We start from the raw sequence: 20,379 nt of genomic DNA on the forward strand, positions 1-20,379 counted from the left end.
GAATAGCTCGCCCCTACAGATATAAATACGTGTTAACTGATTACGGTGTCTTTTTTGAGACAAGATACGTATAATGGAAATAAACATATTCGTTCAGCCTCTCCCCCACCCTTTTCTCCCTAACCCGCATCTGTCTTTCTACCCGCACTGAATCAAGTGTAGCTTCCACTCCACATGATAAGGAACTCTGCCTTCCCGGGGTCATTTGCCCTAAGGTCTCGACAGAATACACTCGTTTCCTGACATTTAAATCACTAGCTAGCAGTTTCCGACTCCGTTTCCCGACACTTGCCTCCATTTCCCCTCTCAGCGTCTTCTCACCAAACCGCAGCTCAGACTCTCTAGAAAGGGAATCCACTCCCTTGGTGTCTAGACTCTGGGGTCTCCACTCCTTGGTGTAACAGTTAATCTTCTCCCAGTGCCTGCCCGCCCCATCCTCCTAGCATCCGGTGCTGTTCTAGGAGGAGCCTAAACGTCCGCCCTGCTGAAGGGGATTGTGGTGCGTAAACAGGATTAACTCTCTAGCCCCCAGCTGTGCTGATTTGCGGGGCAGCCTGCCAGTCCAGTCCCCGCGAGCCCTCGCGTGCGTGCAGGGCCCAGCTCGTGGAGCGGGGGGATGGGGCAGCCAGCTGCCTCCCTGCTGTTTCTGGAGCTGGCTCTGTGGCTGAGTGCGGTGGCGGGCCACAGCCTCACCAACAGCTGCTCAAAATCTGGGGTGGACAGAGACGACCGCTCCTAGCTGTGGCCTGCATCCATCAGCTCCTTCCTCCTTCCTGCGTGTCCCCTCCGCCCATCGCACGGCCACAGCTCCCTCCAGCCCGCACTATCCTTCACCACGGCCACGACTGCCAGCCCCTCTGCCAGCTATGGGGGACCTACCCGGTCTCGTGCGCCTTTCCATCGCGCTGCGCATCCAGCCCAATGATGGCCCTGTTTTCTTCAAGGTAGACGGCCAGCGCTTCGGCCAGAACCGCACAATCAAGCTGCTCACCGGCTCCTCCTACAAGGTGGAGGTGAAGATTAAGCCCACAACACTGCAGGTCGAGTGAGTGTGGGGCGCGCCGGGCGGCAGGGCGTTAATACCCCGGGTATGGGAGGAGCACAGAGGCCCCAGGACGTCCCTAGCCTCCCCTTGGTCCCCCTTAGTCTCTTCCTTGCTCAGCGGGATCTGGGGTGTGAACGCCCTATCCCCAAGCTACTCTCCCGCCCTGAGCTTGTAGTCCTGCACCCCAGCTTCCTTCCACCCTTCTCTGCGAGTGCCTTTAAATCTGCGACAAGAAGCCAGGATTTGAGGCTTTTGTTATATTTTGGGGTTTGTTTTGTTTCCTTTTCTTGTAAATGTATCTTCCATCCAGCTACAACGGGGAACCACAGGTAGACAGGGTGGGGCAGATGATAGATATGGAGGGGTTCAGCAACTGCAATCTCATCCCGTCTCTCCTGGATCCTAGGCTCTTCCACTGCTTTTGCTGAGGAGACTGAAGCGGTGGGGGAGGGCTGAGGAATGAGAACCACAGTGGACAGATGGTCACTGGGTTCCCTGAGGGGCGCTCCCCACTACTCCTCTTCAGAGTTAGTGGCACAAATTTGAGGGTACCGCCAGTGCTGGGGCCTACCTTTACGGTTTTACATGAGCTCTACCTTTTCTTTGCTTCCTGGCTGAATTTTGGGCTCAGCCCGGTGCTGTTACCTGTGGTCTAAAAATGCCTTCACAAGATGGGTGTAAAACAGGGGAGTGACGTATGGGGAATAATTCACACGTGGGTTTTGGATTCCTTTCCTGTTGCTGGGCTAAAATTCCCTGGCAAAATCAACTTCAGGAAGAAAAGGTTTTGTGTGGCTAAAAATTCGAGGTTGCAGTCCATCATGTGGAAAAGTCAAGGCAGCTGGAACTTGAAGAAGTCAGTCATAATGACATCCAGAGTCAAGAACAGGGAGCAGTGGACTGATACATACATGCCCGTGCCCAGCAGCTTCCTCTTTTTCCTTAGTCCAGGGCCCAGCCCATGAGATGGACCCCTCCACTTTTAGGGTGGCTCTTCCCACCAGGATTAAACTAAATAAGAAAATCCCACACAGACATAACCCGAGGCCAAGCCATCAAGACTCTCATTGAGACTCTTCCCAGGTAGTTCTAGATTGTGTTGTCAAGGTGACAACTGAGACTAGCCATCACAGGGTCCTGTACCTTTCACCTAAACACTGCGTGAGTTCTAGTTTGTGAGCAAGAACAAAACAAAACTCACATATTCACAGGAGGAGAGGCCTGTGAATCTATCACTTACTTGTAGTTAGTTTGAACTCAGTAAACCTATTTTATTTAGGCTTCATGACACACAGATAAGTAGCCAAACTTGGATGGTTTCTGGTATGCCCGATGCATTTAGTCCATCAGCATCCCCCAAATCTCCACCTCACAGGTCCCCACACCCGTTGTCCTTACATTGCCCAGTTGTCTCTTCACTTGTAGCCAGCCTTCTCCTTTCTCCCCTGCCCTGACATTTGCCCTCATGTATAAGCGTTATTTTCCCTTAAGTCAGTCCAGAGAGCGGAAGTAGTTGATCTGTGATCATAATACTGCTTAGTTGGACAACTCTAATCTCCTGAGCTTTCAGAGGTTGCTACCATGTCTTCCTTAGCCAAACCCTATGGGTTTCCTCTCTACAATTTTGGTTCAGACTAGAATAGGATACCTAAGCTAATTCCGACCATCTATGCTCAACTCAAGTCCATTGCAGGAACATTTCCATTGGTGGCGTGCTTGTCCCACTGGAGCTGAAGTGTAAAGAGCCTGAGGGTGACAGAGTTGTCTACACGGGCATATACGATACAGAAGGAGTAGCTCCTACCAAAAGTGGAGAGCGGCAACCCATTCAGATCACCATGCCGGTAAGTCAAAGGTGGAGGTGTGAGGGTGTGGTTTCAGATCAAATGGAAACTGCAGGGGAAAAAAAATCATTACCTCTTTAAGAATAAGAAAAGATGCTTTGGAGCCAGTTACTACGGCAATTGGCTTCAGTTTCCCTCATGGATCTATGAGAGAGTAATGTAACCGATGCTGTTTTGCATGACAGACTGAAGTTTCAGACATTAAAGGTGCCAGGTAATTGGTTCCGGGAGGACTAATGACTATATTACAGGTTTCTCTGTTGTGCTCTACACAAGGACTAGTTTAAATAATCCACTCTGAAAAGATTGCAGTTCTGCATACCTCACAGACCCTTGGGTGTGAAAAAAAAATCTAAATAAATGACACATTGCTCCTTAAATGCACTCTAGCTGAAGAACCCTAAAAAAGTGACTGCTATGCTAAGCAATAAGATCCTAGTCATTTTATGTCATGTGCAATCATCCCTCTGTACCCGTGAGAGATTCATTCCAAAACCATTCAAAGATGCCAGATCCGCAGATGATCATCCCTTACACAGAGTGGTTCATTATTTGCATATATCCTATACATGCCATTGCATACACTTTAAATTATCTTGAGAGTGTGACTGTTATGTAAATACTTCTTTAGGGAATGATGATGCATGTTCAATATGCACACAGTTTTCTTCTGGGTGCCTTCTGGTCCAGGTTGATTAATCCATGGACATGGAGTCTATTAACATAAAAAGCATGTGTATATTACAAGAAAATATTTATCACCAAGGAATATTGACATCAAATAGATGAGGATAGAGTTGACAAGTAAAGCTAATTAATTGTATGTGCACACACAGGACATGACGCAGGAAGCTTGCTAAAACACAGTAGCAGGCGACTGTAAAAACTGGTCAATCTTTTCCCCCCTGCTTCTATAGAGAAGATCACAGCGTTTCCCAAATACCCACCCATACGAGAAAAAATTTCCTCTGAACTCAAAAGTTCAGTCCTGGTTCCAGAACCAGTTTTTGTTTTTAATTTAATGGCGGGTAAGTTAGGATCAAACAAACTGACACACCTACAGAGAGCCAACCCTGATGAGGATGATCTGTGGAATCCCCTTCAAGAGACATTGATCTAAGATCTTATCCATCCCATCTGATAAAACCTCAAGGTCTCACAGTGTCCGATATTCTTAAAACAACTGCAGTGCTTGCCTAAGGAAAGAATCTCGGAGCCCATTCTTTTGAGGGCTATATTTGAACCCCTCTTGTAAGGAATTCTATTTTCCACCAGAGATTTAACAGAGGAAAATATATAACTGTGGAAAATACTAATTTCTCTTAGAGACAATATTTTAGTCCCCGTTCTTATAAAGCTGCTTCTGCTATGTCTTTACATACATACATAGGGTTTTCTTAAGTACATACACATCAGAAGACGGAAGTATGAAGCATGAATTTGCAGTCTGTTATGTGAGTGTGTCAAAATCTCCAATACCTACTGGTGGTTTCCGTTTCTCACTACTATAAAGAAAACCACTTTTAAGTTTTACTCACTTTTGCAACGTTATTGTTTACTTGGGGTAGATTTGCAGAAGAAATGTGTATGGTAGGGGTTTTTTTTATAAACATTGACCTCTAGGAATGCAAGCAGAGTCTGGATCCATGGCTGAGTAGCCTGCCACTAGCCTGACAGACCCAGTTCAGTCCCCAGAGTCCTCCTGGTGGAAAGAAAGAACCCCAATTTAGGCTGAACTTGGCACATATACCCACACAAGAAATGACAGAATAGTTAGTAATAATAAATAAATGTGATTAAAAGCACTTTTAAATGTTTAACCCTGATAGAATATTTTAACGTTTCTAATTACTGTTGGCTTGAGATACTTGCCATTTGTACTCTCTGCCTAAATTATATTTCATAACTTTTATTCCTAGCTCAACCTGTGCATATTACTGACTTCAATAAATCTTAAAGTGATTTCTTACTGTATTTTAAATGTCCTTATTATTTACCATCTATTAACTTTGGTCGTAAGTTTAATTTTTTTAATGTAGCCCAAAATATTAGTCTTTTCTTTTATGACTTTTGCTGTTAGCACCAACCCAGAATAGAAAATCTTTTCCAATTCTGAGATTGATTATGCATACATATAAACACAACTACATTTGTGTGTTTTCATTTATATTTTCATGGTTTCATTTGTTAAATTTTGGATGAACTGGAGTTAAATATTATTTCAGTTCATATCATTTTATTGGAAGATAATGTAGGAATTAACTCCTAAAATAAGATGAACTTAATTATTTTATTTAACATATTGGTAGATTCAATGGGATAAGATTACATTTAGAATTTTCATATTGTTAATTTTTATTTATTTTGTTTATCAGCAAGTACTTGAGAATTTTCTATATTGGGGGCCCTACGGACAGAACCGTGAGAAAAAAATAAATAATTCTTACTTCACTGAGCTTCTAACCTTAAGAGGCAGAAACGTACTTTGTATATGGTTGTCAATAATGGCACAAACAGTAGCGAGTATAAGCCAAGCATGATGGTGCATGCCTACATGCACTGATAAGGTCGAAGCAGCATTATGAGTTCAAAGCCAACCTGTGCTGCATAATCAGACCCTGGCTCAAAGACAAAAAACAGCTGCTATTATAAAGCGATAATGAATCCGTATAGGACCTTGGGAGAGTATGCCAGGAGTGTTATGTTAGTTCAAGATTAGGAAAGAAATAAAGGATGAGAGGCTGGAGGGCAGATTGACAGTGAAGAGCAATTGCTACTCCTGAAGAAGTTTGCTTCCTAGCACACACTTCAACTAGCTCAACCACTTGTAGCTCAAATTCCAGGGATCTGATGCCCTCTGCCAGCCTCTACAGGCACCTGCACATAAACTCAGGCAGGCATATAGACATACACATAAATAAACATCAATGAGTCTTGAGAGGAAAGAAGGAGTCTCTATTGAATACAATATTCTTGAGACTCAGTCGCGCTACATGTGTCAACTCTGCTGTTGTGTGTTGGCTCAGGTTATCAGTGGATAGTACATTTTATTTCAAACTTCCTTTTTCTCCTTATATGCAGGTGCATAGTGTTGTCAGGGTTTCTGTCCTGCCTGGTTCCCGCAATCCTTAAGTCCCAAAGAAATTGCGCAGTTCTACATTAGTTATAAACTGATTGACCCATTAGCTCAGGCTTCTTATTAACTCTTATATCTTATATTAATTAGCCCATTATTCTTGTCTATGTTAGCCACGTGGCTTGGTACCTTTTTCAGCGAGGCAGTCACATCTTGCTTGCTCTGGTCTGGATCAGGACTGCAGACTAAGACTTCCTTCTTCCCAGAATTCTCCTGTTCTCATTGACCCACCTCTACTTCCTGTCTGGTTGTCCTGCCTATACTTCCTCCCTGGCTACTGACCAATCAGTGTTTATTTAAAATATAATTGACAGAATATAGACCATTGTCCCACACCAGCATAGCTTGATTATTTTCAGCTTTTGGCATTATATATAAGTCTACAATGAGCATCAAAGTATAGTTCTCAACTAGAAAACATTTTTATTTCCTTTGAGTTGATAACCAAGAAGAGAATTTCTAAGTCACAGGATCAGTGTACATTTAACTATATAAGAGATATCCATGTTGGAGAGATGACCTGGCACCTGCTGCTCTTCCAGAGAACCTGAGTTCAGTTCCCAACAGCAATATCAGGCGACTCACACCTGCCTGTAACTCCAGCTCTAGGTCTGATGTTTCCGTGCCCCTGAAGGTACCTACACTCATATCACAACCACACACACACACACACACACACACACACACATCTAAAAATAAAATAATTCTTATTTTAAATATCCAGACTGTTGCAACTTTTTCTTTCTACCAGAAACGTTGTGGGAAATCCTAGTTGCTTTAAATCCTTAATGGATGCCAATCTTTAAATTTGGAAATGAATGAGACCTAGAATATCCAACAAAATATTGATTTGCAATCTATATTGATTTCTTACTTTAGAACTACAAGTTTATATTTAAAAATTTGGGTTTTCCTTTCAGGCCATTATATTTCTATAGAGATTTTAAAATTAGCTTGTATATTTATTCAATAATTGGGCTGTTGTATTTGCATCAAATCTACAAGCCAGGCAGGTGTGATAGCATACTCCTGCGAGTCACAGCTATTCACTCAGGAGACTGGACTAGAGGATGGCTTGTGCCCAAGAGTTCACAGTGGGGCTGTGAGACATGAGACATTGTGTCAAGGAGGAGGAGGAGGAGAGGAAGAAAGGGGTAGTCTGTACATATAATCACAGCAATTGGAAAGCCCAGGGAGAAGGAACAGTACTAGACAACATTCAAAGGCAGTGTGAGGAGGAAAAAAGCAATGAGTATCCACAAATCAATTTTAAAAAATTTAATATCTTTGTATTGAGTCTTTTAATATGTCTATTTAAAATTCTCAATTTTCTCTCATCTTCTGTATAATAGGTTACAATATTCCCTATGCAGTTTCATGAATTTTTAAAAAATTTACTATTGTTTCATAATTTTCTATGCTACCACAATGGAATTCTTTTCATTGCTGGTATGGATGTAAACTTAGTTTCTACATTAATCTTCAGTCTTAAAGTCTGAGAAATCTTGTTGATTTGTCCTGTAGCTCTTCTTGTAGAATCCTTATTAATTTCTACATATGCTGTCACTGAAAGATATTTTTCTTCTTTCCTTCCCATCTCTATTCCTTATATTTATGACTTGGTTATAATAGCTAGGAACTTCAGTATGATGCTGAGTGGGAATGGTGAATTATCCTTGTCTTTCCATCTTCAGAAGACTTCAGTTTTTAACAGTATGATGTTAGCTGTGTAGTTTTTAATATAAACTTTGGTATTAAAGAGATTCCCTTCTGCTTTCCTAAGCATTTTCATTCTGATGCTACAGAATGTTTTCAAGATTTTTATGTATTGCCGGAATTTATAATTACGTATCTTCTTCTTTGTTTTGTTTATAATATATTAACTTTTTTCAATGCTGAAGTAAACTTGAATTCCAAGATAAGTAGTAATTAATTATGGTATGTTTTCTGGATGAGTAGCTGGACTTTTCTTATTAATACCATATTGATGATTTTTCTATCTATGCTTCTGCAAGTGATTGGTCTGGACTTCTCTGGTTATGTATGTGTCTGATCTCCATATCAGGTTTGGACTAGCTGCATGACATGGTTTAGAAATCTCCACACCTTAGAGATCTCAAAATATATTGAATAGAATTCACCAAAAGCCTTCCATTAAAATTCAGTTTTATCAGGCTAGTCACGTTTACAGACTTTGCCTTTAAAGTAATTAATTTTATTGTTGTTTTATTTGCTTCAATAAAACTATTTATGGTAATTCTTTTAATATTTTTATTCAATTTAAGTGTGTGTGTGTGTATTTGTGCATCTGTATGTGTGTGTCTATTTGTGCGCCTGTATGTTTGTCTGTGTGTCTGTGTATGTGTGCACGTGCATGTGTGTGTGTGTGTTTGTTTGTGCATGTCTGTGTGTATCTTTATGTGTGTGTGTGCTCAGGTGCCCGAGGGAGCCAAAGGACGCCAGCTGACGTGGGTGCTGAGAACCAACCTCGGGTCCTCCAGGAAAGCAGTATTTCTCATAACTGCTCAGGATCTTCCCAGCCCCTCATGCTAATTCTTAATCATCCGCAGGATTTCCAACAAGATTCACTCTTTCGTTCTTGATATTCAAACGTCTTTTTTTTTTCTGGTCAATGTAGCTAGGCACTTATTGCCTGTAACGGCCTTTCCAAAATCCCACCTTTGCTTTTATGTAATTCTAGACCTGAATTTTATTCCTCTGTTTGCTTTGAAATATCAGTTGAGGTGTATATTGTACAGTATGGTTTTAAGTAGTTTGGCTGTAGTACACCTAAGTGTGTTTTTCTTTGTATTAGTTTTTATTGTGAATCATTGAATTTATTGAATCTATAAGCTTTCTATCAAAATTTGGAGTGTTATGAACCTTTATTTTGCTAAATACTTCTTATCCTAGAGCCATATATTTTATTTTTATTGAAGGCTTTTAATTACAAATTGAAATTCCATGGTGTTGGGTTATCTAATTTTATTTCTTAGGACTGTGTATGTGTGCTTTTTGTGTTTTACATTTGAGGCAATTCATTTCCGATAAGACGTCAGCTTTACTGACAACTTCATTGGCAAAAAATTTTTATAGCAAACCTTTGTCCTTCCTTTTCTTATAGGATTCCAAATACACATATGTAAGGAAGCTTGGTGTCATCTCCTAAGCCTTTGAGACTATGTTCAACTTTCTTTAAGTAAAACAAAAGTTTTAATTGAAATAGAATTGCATCCCTTTCTCCCCTAATTTTCCTCCCTGCGTCCCAGCATCATTTTTAGGTTAGGTTTCTGCTGCTAGGATAAACACTATTACCAAGAAAAAAAAAAGTTTATTTCATCTTACGATTGTAGTCCCTTGTGAAAGGAAGTCAGGGAGGGAACTCAAGGTAGGAGTCGAAGGTAGGGAGGAACAAACCAGTAAGCTTGTTCTTCATGGCTTGCTTACACTGCTGTCTTGTGCAGTCCAGGACCACCTGGTACAAGAGTGGGAGCACTCACAGTGGGAGCACTCACAGTGGGAGCACTCACAGTGGGAGCACTCACAGTGGGCTGGAACCTTGCACACAAATAATCAAGAAATTCCCTCCACAGACTTACCTACAGGGCAGTCTGATGGAGGCAATTCCTCAGTTGAGCTATTGCGGGGGGGGGGGCAGTCCTGCAAACACCTCAGCCAGCAGAATGTTAACCCATGAGTGGCAGGAAGGGAGCATGATTCAGTAGTCGCTGATGGTTCAAACGCCAAGAGTGTGACACCAGGTAGTTGATTTCACACATATTTAAGCGCAGCACAATTTTGGGGGGAAGCTTCCTGGTGAGAATTAACCTCCATGTACACAGCAAATCTTAAGACATGGCTACATCGAAACTCCTATACAGTACAAGTGATATCGTCCATAAAGATGGGTTCTATAGATGAACTGAGAAAACAGGCTCAAGGGTCAGGGGAAGCCCAGATGTGGTCTGGCCCTACGGAGAGCACAGAGGTCGCCAGGCTATGAACCACATTCATCCCCAGCCTTGTGGGCAGAAAGCGGGTTAGACATCGCTCCCTTTGAAGAGACAAACCCATGTGTTTAACACTCCCAGTCCCCCTGATGCTTGTCTGTAAGCCCAAGGACATTCCTCCCATGGGTTCTCTCTTCCCATACATGTCTGAGTTTGTGTCAGGTTGACAAAAAACAACCAGCACAATTTGCTGAAGAGGCTGTCTATCTGTATAAATTCAGTCTTCCCAACATCATTTTGAAGAGGCTTTCCACAAAAAATGTTTTTGAACCTGGATTAGTTAACTTTTTTAAAAAAAAAATATTTATTTATTATGTATATAATATTCTGTCTGTGTGTATGTCTGCAGGCCAGAAGAGGGCACCAGACCTCATTACAGATGGTTGTGAGCCACCATGTGGTTGTCGGGAATTGAACTCAGGACTTTTGGAAGAGCAGGCAATGCTCTTAACCACTGAGCCATCTCTCCAGCCCTAGTTAACTTTTTCTGTTACTATGACAAAATTCCTGATTAAAGCAAATCAAGGAAGCAAGGATTTGTTTTGGCTTAGAGATGGAGGACACAGCTCCTCCTGGCAGGGAAAGCACGACAGAAGCATGAGCCAGCGGGTCGTAAAGCATCCTAAGTAAAGAAACAGAAAAAGATGAACGCTGGTGCTCTGCTCATTTTCTCATTTCTACTTGGTCTAGGACCCCCAATTCAGTTCATATAATGGTGCCACCCACATGTAAGGTGAGGCTTCCACTCTCACAGTCCAGACATCTGTTTCCAGTTAAAAAAAAGTTAATCATCCCAAGCACCTTTATCACAATTTAGGAGACTGTAACATGAGAATGTATTTTTGGATCTTCTAATACATTCCATTTTTCTGTGTGTCTGCTTTTCTGCCAGTACCATACACTATCTGCATCACTGTGCCTCTATGGCAGTGACTCTCAGCCTTCCTATTGCTATGGTCCTTTAGTACAGTTCCGCATGTTGTGGAGACCCCCAATCATAAAATCATTTCATTGCTACTTTATAACTGTAATTTTGCTACTGTTATGAATCGTGATGTACATATCTGATATATAAGATATTTGATATGCAGCCCCAAAAGGATCACAACACAGAGGTTGAAAAACACTGCTCTATAGTGTTATACATGGTCAGGTATTGCTATGTATCCAACATTGTCCTTTCTGTTCAGGATTGCTTTGGCTATTCCTGATCTTATGTCTTTCCTTGTGGATGTTGGATTTGTTTTCTTCAGTAGAAAGAATGTCATAAGAATTTTTTCTAGGGCTTGTCTTACTTTTGGCAATGTTGCCATTTTATAATATTAATTCAACCTATCCATTGGTATAAAAGGATTTTCTATCTTCTAGTATCTACAAGTTCTTACTTTAGTGCCTTAAAGTTTTTATTTTAGAAGTCTTTAATATTCTTAGTTAGGTTTATTTCTAGATGTGTGTGTGTGTCTGTCTGTCTGTCTGCCTATCTGTATGTATGTGCACACATGTTTGCACATGTGTGTGAAGGCACCTGTGTGGATGCATATGGAGGCCAGAAGTTAAGGTCAGGTGCCTTCCGCTATCATTCTCCATCTTAATTTTAAGCAAAGTCTCTCACTGAATTCAGTACAATTTTCCTGACTGGGCAAGCTGGCCTGAAAGCCTCAAGGATCTACCTGTCTCTCTCACCTTGACTCCCAAGCACTGGGGTTGCAGATGTGTGTGATCATGTCCAGCTTTTGCAGAGGGTGCTTGCAAGCTCATGTTTGTCCAGTGGGCATTTTCCTCACGGGGCCATCTCTCCACCCATAGGTAATGTTACTGAAATTTTATTTATGCATGTATTTGTATACCAGGGCATGCCATAGCATACATGTGGAAATCAGAGGACAGATCTGTGGGAGTTGCTTCTCTCATTCCACCTTGTGGGTCCTAGGAATTGAACTCAGAGCGTCAAGGTTGACGTCAAGCGCCTTTAGCCCCTGAGCATTCTGAGTCAAGTGATTTAAGGAATTTTTAAATTTCATCCCGAATTTATTCAACAACTTGCTAGTACTTCAAGTATTGCTCGGTCTCAATGAATTTATGTACTTTCTGTAATTTTTTTCTGTTGGTTTCTAGTTTATTGTACTACAACCTAGTATGAGGCAAGGGATTATTTTTGATTCTTTTTTGTTTGGTAAATCTTGAATTGTGACCTAGAATGTTATCTGTTTTAAGGAAGGTTTCATGGGCTGCGAGAAAACTCTGTTTCTGATAAACAGACTATTCTGTAGATACCTGCTAAGTCAGTTTGCTCAGCAGTATACTTTAACTCTGAAGTTTCTTCATTGATTTCTAGTTTAGAGGCTGATATATCAAAGTCATCCACCATTGTTGTATAAGAGAAGCAGATCTTTTAAGTCCATTGATATTTATTTTGTGAAATAATCTGCTCTAAGTGAAGGAGCCCACAATCCCCTGCATATGTCCACCTACAATACCTGAAAACCTCCTACAGCAAATGAGAGACCTCCAGCTTCCCCTGATTAGGTCTTCCTAAGCCAAATGGAAACCCCCCTCTATGTGCTGAAACTCCTGCACCAGCCCCATCTATACTACTCAGGAATTTTCTCCAGGAGCCCAACCCACGCAGCTTCCTGTGCCAATTGAGGGACCATGACTTCCATCCTTAGGACCATCTACTCACCAAGGACCATAGCTTTCCCTCCAAGGACCTACTCACCAAGTCTTTACTCTAAACAATGGTTCTCGACCTTCCTCATGCTGCTTCCTCATGTTGTGATGACCACCCTGACCATAAAATTATTTTATTTGCCACTTTATAATGATAATTTTACAACTATTATGAACCATAAGGTAAAATCTGTGTTTTCCAGTGGTCTTACGCAATCCCTGTGAAAGGGTTGTTAGACCAACAAAGTGGCTGCAACCCACAGGTTGAAAATCACTTCTCTCAGAAGAAAAAGGGAGATAGAGCCTAGAGCTCTCAGTACCAGCCACACAATAGAAAATTACCTCAAACATACTAAGACTTAACCAACTTTTGAATATTGTACATACTTCCACTGAAAGAAGAAAGGTGATTTGAACAAAAAAAAAAAGTTTGGAGGGATAGCTCAGTGATTAAGGTAGCTCTTGCTACCCTTCCGGAGGACCCGAGTTTGATTCCTAGCACCATCTGGAGAAGCTGGCCACTTCCTGTATCTCTAGCTCAAGAGGATTAAATGTTTTCTTCCAGCTTCCACACATCCATGCTCACAAACAGACACATATGCACATCAATTAAAATAAAGATAAATCTATTTTAAAGGAAAGAATGACACAAGCAGTTAACTTCAGTGCATATATCCCAACACAAAAACAAAATTAAAGACCAAGAAAACATGTCTACTCCAAAACTTATTAATCCCATAATAGTGAACCCCAATGAGAACAACATAAAGAACTTCCAGAAAAAGAATTTTAAATGGTAGTTGTAACTGTATTCAAACAACTCAAAGGAAGCATGGATATACTGCAAAAGAACGAAAACAAGCTGAATGAAATAAGGGAACCAATACAAGACACACAAAAAAAAAATAGAAAGGAGAATTACTAAACAAAAGCAAGCTTAAATGATTCTGGAAATGAAAAAACCTCAATAAACCCATTTTTAAAAAGCCCCACCAACATAATAAATCATGCAAAGAACAAAGTATTGGGACTTTAAGACAAGGTAAAGGGACTGTGTCATGCATTGAAGTCAAGAACAAATTGTTAAAAACATAATTATGAAACATAGGAGAGATTTAGGATACCACTAAAAGATCTAGCCTTGTGTTTATGTGCATAAAAGAATAAAAAGAATATGATACCAAAGGTATAGAGAATATTTTCAATAAAAGCATAAAAGAAAAATTCCCAAACTTAAAGAAAGAAATTCCCATCCAGGTAGAAGAGGCCAGCAGAACACCAATTAGATAGAATCAGAAATGAAATCCCCCATAGCATAATAGTTAAGACATTAAAAACATTGAATAAAGAAAGTATGGAAAGCTGAAAGAGAGAATGGTAAAGTTACTTATAAAGGCAAGCTCATCAAAATAACAGATGATGGATTACTCAAGGAATCTTTTAACACGCTAAGTACCTGCAAAGATCTCTTCCCAGTTCTGAAGGATGACAACTGTCAACTCAGACTCTTATACCTAGAAAAAAATTACCTATCAAGGTTGAAGGAGAAATAAAAAGAAAACATTTTATAATAAAAAAATGATTAAAGAAATTCATGATTGCTAAAATAGCCCTACAAAGGACACTGAGAGAAACACTGAGAAGACGGGTAAACACACTAAAGATGACAGAGGGAAGGAATAAATAATACCAGGGCAGTTGGCCAAAGAAGTCTTGGAAAGCACTACAATACAAAGAGAGGAATTACTACATATCTTTTAGCAATGACTGAACATTATCAGCTTCAACTTCCCAATAAAAAGATACACATCAGCAAATTGAATCAGAGAAGAGGAGTCATCATTTTGCTGCCTCCAAAAACAATACACCTCACCGACAATGATAAATAGCACCTCAAGGTAAAATATAGAAGGTATTCTGGACAAATAGAACCAGAGACGCAAATAGTCATACCTATTTTAATATCTGTCAAAATAGACTGAACCGCAGCAATTCACAAAAGATAACAGAGGTCACTTGATACTCATTAAAAGGACAATATGCTAAAAAAAAAGTTTTACAGTTCTGAACATATGTTTGCCAAATACAGGCGCACCCAATTTAATAAAACAAATACAACTAGATGTAAAATCACAGACTGACCTCAACACAGTGACAGTGAGTGACTTCAATACCTCACTCTCACCATTAGACATATCATCTGGATGTGTGCGTGGGGGGTACATTGGAGTTAAATGACACCACAAATCAAATGTGCCTAACAGAACATTCCACCTAAACAAAAAAGACTGCACATACTTTTCAGAAGCCTCCTATGGAGTTTTCTTCTAAGTTGACTGAACACATGTTAGGAGAATTAAAATGACATTCTCTGTCCTATTTGACCACAATGGAATAAAGCTATATATCAAAAGTAATAAAAATTTTGAGACCAGCCTGGTCTACAAGAGCTAGTTCCAGGACAGGCTCCAAAACCACAGAGAAACCCTGTCTCGGAAAAAAAAAAAAGTAATAAAAATTACAGAAAGTACATAAACTCATAGAAATGCAACTACATGCTATTTGATGATAACTGAGACAAGGAAGAACTTTTAAAATCCCTAGGAATAAATGAAAATAAAAACACAGGAAGCCAAAATCTATGGAATACAAGGAAGGCATTCCTAAAATAAACATTATAGTACTAAATGCCTACATCAAAAAAAAAAAAATCTGTCCCCAGTTGATAGAACATTTTTGGGAAGAATTAGGAGGTGTGGCCTTGTTGAAGGAAGTATGTCATAGAAAAGTAAATAAGATGGTATGTGTTCACACTTGTTGAGAAGACTGTGATATCACAATGCAATGTATATTAGGTTCATTATGGCCGAAAATGACTATCTAACACACATCTATGTAAACTTTTCACTCTTTATTCTATTTTTTTTTTAAAAAAACTTTCTTGGTTTTAACATCCTTCTCATATATTTCTGACTTTAATATTTTAAGAAATAGAAAAAATACACAAATTTACTTATAAGGCCATGACATTTTCTATACAAATATCCTTTATTTAAAATTTATTTATCATTTTGGGTTGTTAGAGTAATGTACTGGCTGGTTTTGTGTGACAACTTGACACAAGCTAGAGTCATCGGAGGAAAGAGCCTCAGTTGAGAAAACGCCTCAATAAGATCCAGATACAAGGCATTTTCTCATTTAGTGGTGGGTGGTGCCATCCCTGGGTTGCTGGGATGGGCCAGGAGGAAGAAGCAAGCCTGTATGGTTGCTTATGCTCTCAGATAGATGAGAAAAAGTGTCTGAACTAGATAGTAAAAGGACCAGGAAGTGAACTCCAGAAAACTGGTGGGAAGTATAAAAATCTAAGGCCTGGGGAAGAGGAAGCTGTGCAGACTTAACAGAGATATATACTTCAGCATGACTCTGGAGTCAGGAGAAGCCCAACCAAATGAGGACTGGAAACTAACATCTAATGTATTTGCTGTGACCATTGCTGTCCACATATTTCTGTTAGGGTCTCTTGTGTTACTGAATACTACTGAATATTCTTAGATTAAGACTTCCAGGGGCCGGAGAGATGTCTCAGTGGTTAAGAACACTCGCTGCTCCTCCAGAAGACCCCAGGTTCTAGCCCCAACAGCTATGTGGAAGTTCACAACCACCTCTAACTACAGTTCCAGGGCATTCAAAGCAACCTTCTGGCCACTGTGAGCATGGACCACACGTGTTACACAAACATACATGCAGGCAAAACACCCTGACACACAAACTAAAAATAAATATTTAAGAATAACTTTCCTACTTTAATTTTTCAGGTAAGTTAATAATACTGAAGTAGCCTCTTATGGGTGGTTATATTATTCATTTTTAATGTTCTTGTTTTGTTATTTTATATCCAGTTCTTTCTTTTTTTTTCCGAGACAGGGTTTCTCTGTGGTTTTGGAGCCTGTCCTGGAACTAGCTCTGTAGACCAGGCTGGTCTTGAACTCACAGAGATCCGCCTGCCTCTGCCTCCCGAGTGCTGTGATTAAAGGCGTGCGCCACCATTGCCCGGCTATCCAGTTCTTTCTTATTGAAAAAAAAGTTCTCAGTGTTTTCTCTCATTTGGGAAGCATATGGCTTCAGGCTGCTGTTTCTCTTGGATGGTTAGCTTTATTTGAAAAACTATTTTGGGGCTAGAGAGATGGCTCAGAGGTTAAGAGCATTGACTGCTCTTCCAGAGGTCCTGAGTTACCAGCAACAACAAGGTGGCGCACAACCACCTATAGTGGGATATGGCATACAAGAATACATGCAGGCAGAATACTGTGTACATAATACACAATAAAATCTTCTTAAAAAACAAAAAGAAAACTGTTTTCATAATAAAATGTTTTACTACTAAAATATGTACTTTATAAAATACCTTTATTAGCCAGAGATGCAGGTCAGCCCTCAGATCGCAGAGGCAGGAGGATCATTGTGATTTCAAGGCTAGCTGGAGTCACATAGCAAGCATCAGATAGACAGAGTCACATAGTGAGACCTTACCTCAAAATAAGTTAGCCATTATAATTTAGAATTCAAATTCCAGTTAAATTTTATAATTCGGTTGTTCATGACACTGGAAATGCCTCTGTTGGTTAAAACTAAGAAAACTACACCTTTCAAAGTGAGTTATTAAATGAGGTTGCAATCTGTACATACCACTACTGTAACATGAATAACAGAAACCCACTACTATCTTATTTTGAACAAAGCTGTGATATTTTCATTAGAATGTACATATTCGTAATATAATTTATAACATACCAGTCTTAACTTGAGAGGAAGGATAAGCCATTTCATTTTGAAAATAGCTCTTTTTTACAGAAAAAATCTGAATGAAGAAATAGAAAAATTTGATTACTTAGAGGTTAAAACCCTGCTTTTATACACTTTAGATTTTACATACTTGAGCTCTTGTGTATGAACTGTTCTGATCTCTTTCTGGCTAAGATTGTTCCGTGCCTGTTCTCACATCATATTCCTCTCTTAATGGCTCTGCAAATCCCCATCCCAATACCCCACTATTTTCACAGTATTTTCTTAATAACAGATGTTTACAACAGTGCTTCTGGGACTTAGAAATTTAAACTAATTGAACAGATATCTGGTATCTCTGTAAAAGTTTGTGTTTGCTTAACTGCTAATATTGTGTTTGAAGTTTTTCAAGTGTTAACCATAGTTTTCTGGATTTTTTTCATATATACTAATTTTATGTTAATTGTATGTGTGTGTACCTTAATGTAGGAGCCCAAAGAGGTCAGAAGAGGCTTCCAATCCCCTGGAACTGGAGTTTACAGATGTGAGCCAACATATGGGTGCTGGGAACTGGACCCAGGTCCTCTGCAAGAACAACAGTGCCTTTACCCACCGAGCCATCTTTCTTGCCCATATAGTTTTCTTTTAATGAACTATGGTTCAGTCTTTTATCCTAAGAGTCTTAGTAACTCATACATTTCATGTAATATTTTATTTCCTTATTAAATATTTTACATTACTCTTTGGCCAAAAATGTCAATACTTAGCATGGTTTGGGGTTTTTTATTTTTCTAATTTAAATTTAAAAATACAAATAAGCACATAGAAAAATAAATGTAATCCATCAGTTTCCAACGTTAAGTTGGAATTAAGTAAGTAGGATTAAATTGGACATAAGAATATTACTGTCCTAGATTTTATCTTTTACTGAGGATCCGCCCAGAGTCTTTCATATTTTCTAAGCAGGCACTCCACGTGACTATATCCCTGTCACAAGACCATGCGTTCAATATTGTACTGTACTTGATTTATATAAGAATAAAAAATAATAGAAAAATATTTTACATTTAAATTTCTTTATAATAGTCTGTTCTATAAGTAAGAGTTTTCATGCTCAGTTTTCACTGCTCTGAAATTTACAATGTTCTTATAGGAAGTATGATTTCTGGATCTACATCTATTATTCACACCTTTAACCTGACTGTCAAAGGACTCAGTAGCCGACCTTCCTGTAGCTTACTGAAAATAGATACTGATTTAAAAAGCAACCAACTATGTGACATGATTTTCAAATAATAAATTACCCAGTATATACTTCAGTGTAGTTTGGCCCACATCAACCAAGATATAGAACACTTTTATCATTGTCCTCTAAAAATTCTGTCTTATACATTTTCAGCAATCTCCCCCTCTCAGGCCCTAAATAACCACGGATATGTTCTACTAGTATAGTTTATATTTATCATATAACTTTAAAGTAATTGGAAGCATATGGTATATATTCTCTGGAATCTAGATTCTTTTGCTTACAGTGTCTTAAGATCCATCCCTGTTCTTACCTTAAGCTACATGTCCTATTGATAGATCAGTCACATGTCACTTTACACATATACCAAAACTTGACTCCCATCTGGTGAATAGTGAGGTGTTTTGAGTTTATTCCAGCCTGGGATTATTATAAACAAGCTGCTGTAAGCTCATAAATCTTTAGGCCGTGGCTCTCCAAAAAGAGATACTTCCTCTTCATACCTAGGAAATGTGTAGACTCTAATGGTTTCATCCCTGTGTTTCACGTCAGGCACACTTCCCAAAGGAAAGCCCAGATCTTGATGCGGGACCAAGTCAGTGGGTGTGGTGATGATGCAGGGACTAAGTCCTGAGCACCTTGGCAAGCTCTCTGAGAAGCGCCTGATCACCCTCCTCTGGTATCAGCTGCGCAGCGTAAAAGCTCGCCTTGCTCACTGCCCTTCTATGTCTCCTGCCTCCAAGAGAGTCTAAAATTCCTGCCAAGTCAGTCCTGACCCTTCTCATCAAGAGAGGATCGGTGGAGAAAATAACTACAGACATAATGCTGTTTACTGCCAGGTCCTCTAAATAGCTGCAGAAGGCAGCAGTCAGGCAAACCCCGGGACACTTGAGCATCTGCCTGGTGGCCTCTAGAGCATTCTGTGTCCTCTTTGTGGCTACAAAACACTCATCCTAATGTCTCAAAATTCTGTACAGTGATTTTTTTTTATTGAGCCTACCTTCCAACCTTCTGGTAGAACAACTTTTATTTTCATAGTGGTTCGAGCTGGCCTTGAACTCATGGCGGTCTTCTCTAAGCTTGGATTTCAGTTTAAACCAACATAGCTTGCTGTAACATAACAAGAGCAATAATCTATCTTATACAACTTTCATATGTACATGGTACATAGTAGGCACTCATAGTTTGAATGGTACAGTACCTAAACTTGAGAGCTGGGCATATACCCTCGATATTGGACCATTAAAGTAAATCTTTATGAAACCAGTACTTCAAAGCAAAGCATTTGTGGTTGTTACCTTCAGTCAAATATCCTCCCTGAATTGAAACTAATAATAAAAGAGCACTTATGTATACCTTGCATTCAGATGAATAATATAGATGTTTTCTTGTACTACTGTCTCAAAACAGAGTGCAAAAGATGACTGATCAACACTAATCCCTTTCTTTTCTTTCCCGTTCCCTTCTGTGAAAAGGGGGACTTTTTAAAAAGAAATTATGAGAGTTTCAGATTCACTTTTTGGAAAACAAGATAAATTCATGAAATAGTCCAATGCCCAGGAGATTTGAGGAAAAGATCTCCAAGATCTTAGGAATGTAGTTCCAAAAAGAAAATGTGTGAATTTTGCAGACTAAGAGAGATGTGG

At 39.6% G+C, this 20,379-nt stretch overlaps 1 protein-coding gene across 1 annotated transcript in view; it reads left to right on the top strand.

Annotated features, from left to right (window-relative positions):
* Positions 1–452: 452 nt before the first annotated feature.
* Positions 453–20,379, top strand: part of Cnrip1 (cannabinoid receptor interacting protein 1) — a 21,283-nt gene continuing 1,356 nt past the window's right edge. The window contains exons 1-2 of the mRNA XM_005366434.2: positions 453–1,045; positions 2,739–2,889. Of these exons, the coding sequence (XP_005366491.1) occupies positions 867–1,045; positions 2,739–2,889 (330 nt within the window). The 5' untranslated portion in view covers positions 453–866. The remainder of the gene's footprint in view (positions 1,046–2,738; positions 2,890–20,379) is intronic.

Source organism: Microtus ochrogaster, unplaced genomic scaffold (assembly GCF_000317375.1).
Source record: "Microtus ochrogaster isolate Prairie Vole_2 unplaced genomic scaffold, MicOch1.0 UNK9, whole genome shotgun sequence".
Taxonomy (NCBI): Eukaryota; Metazoa; Chordata; class Mammalia; order Rodentia; family Cricetidae; genus Microtus; species Microtus ochrogaster.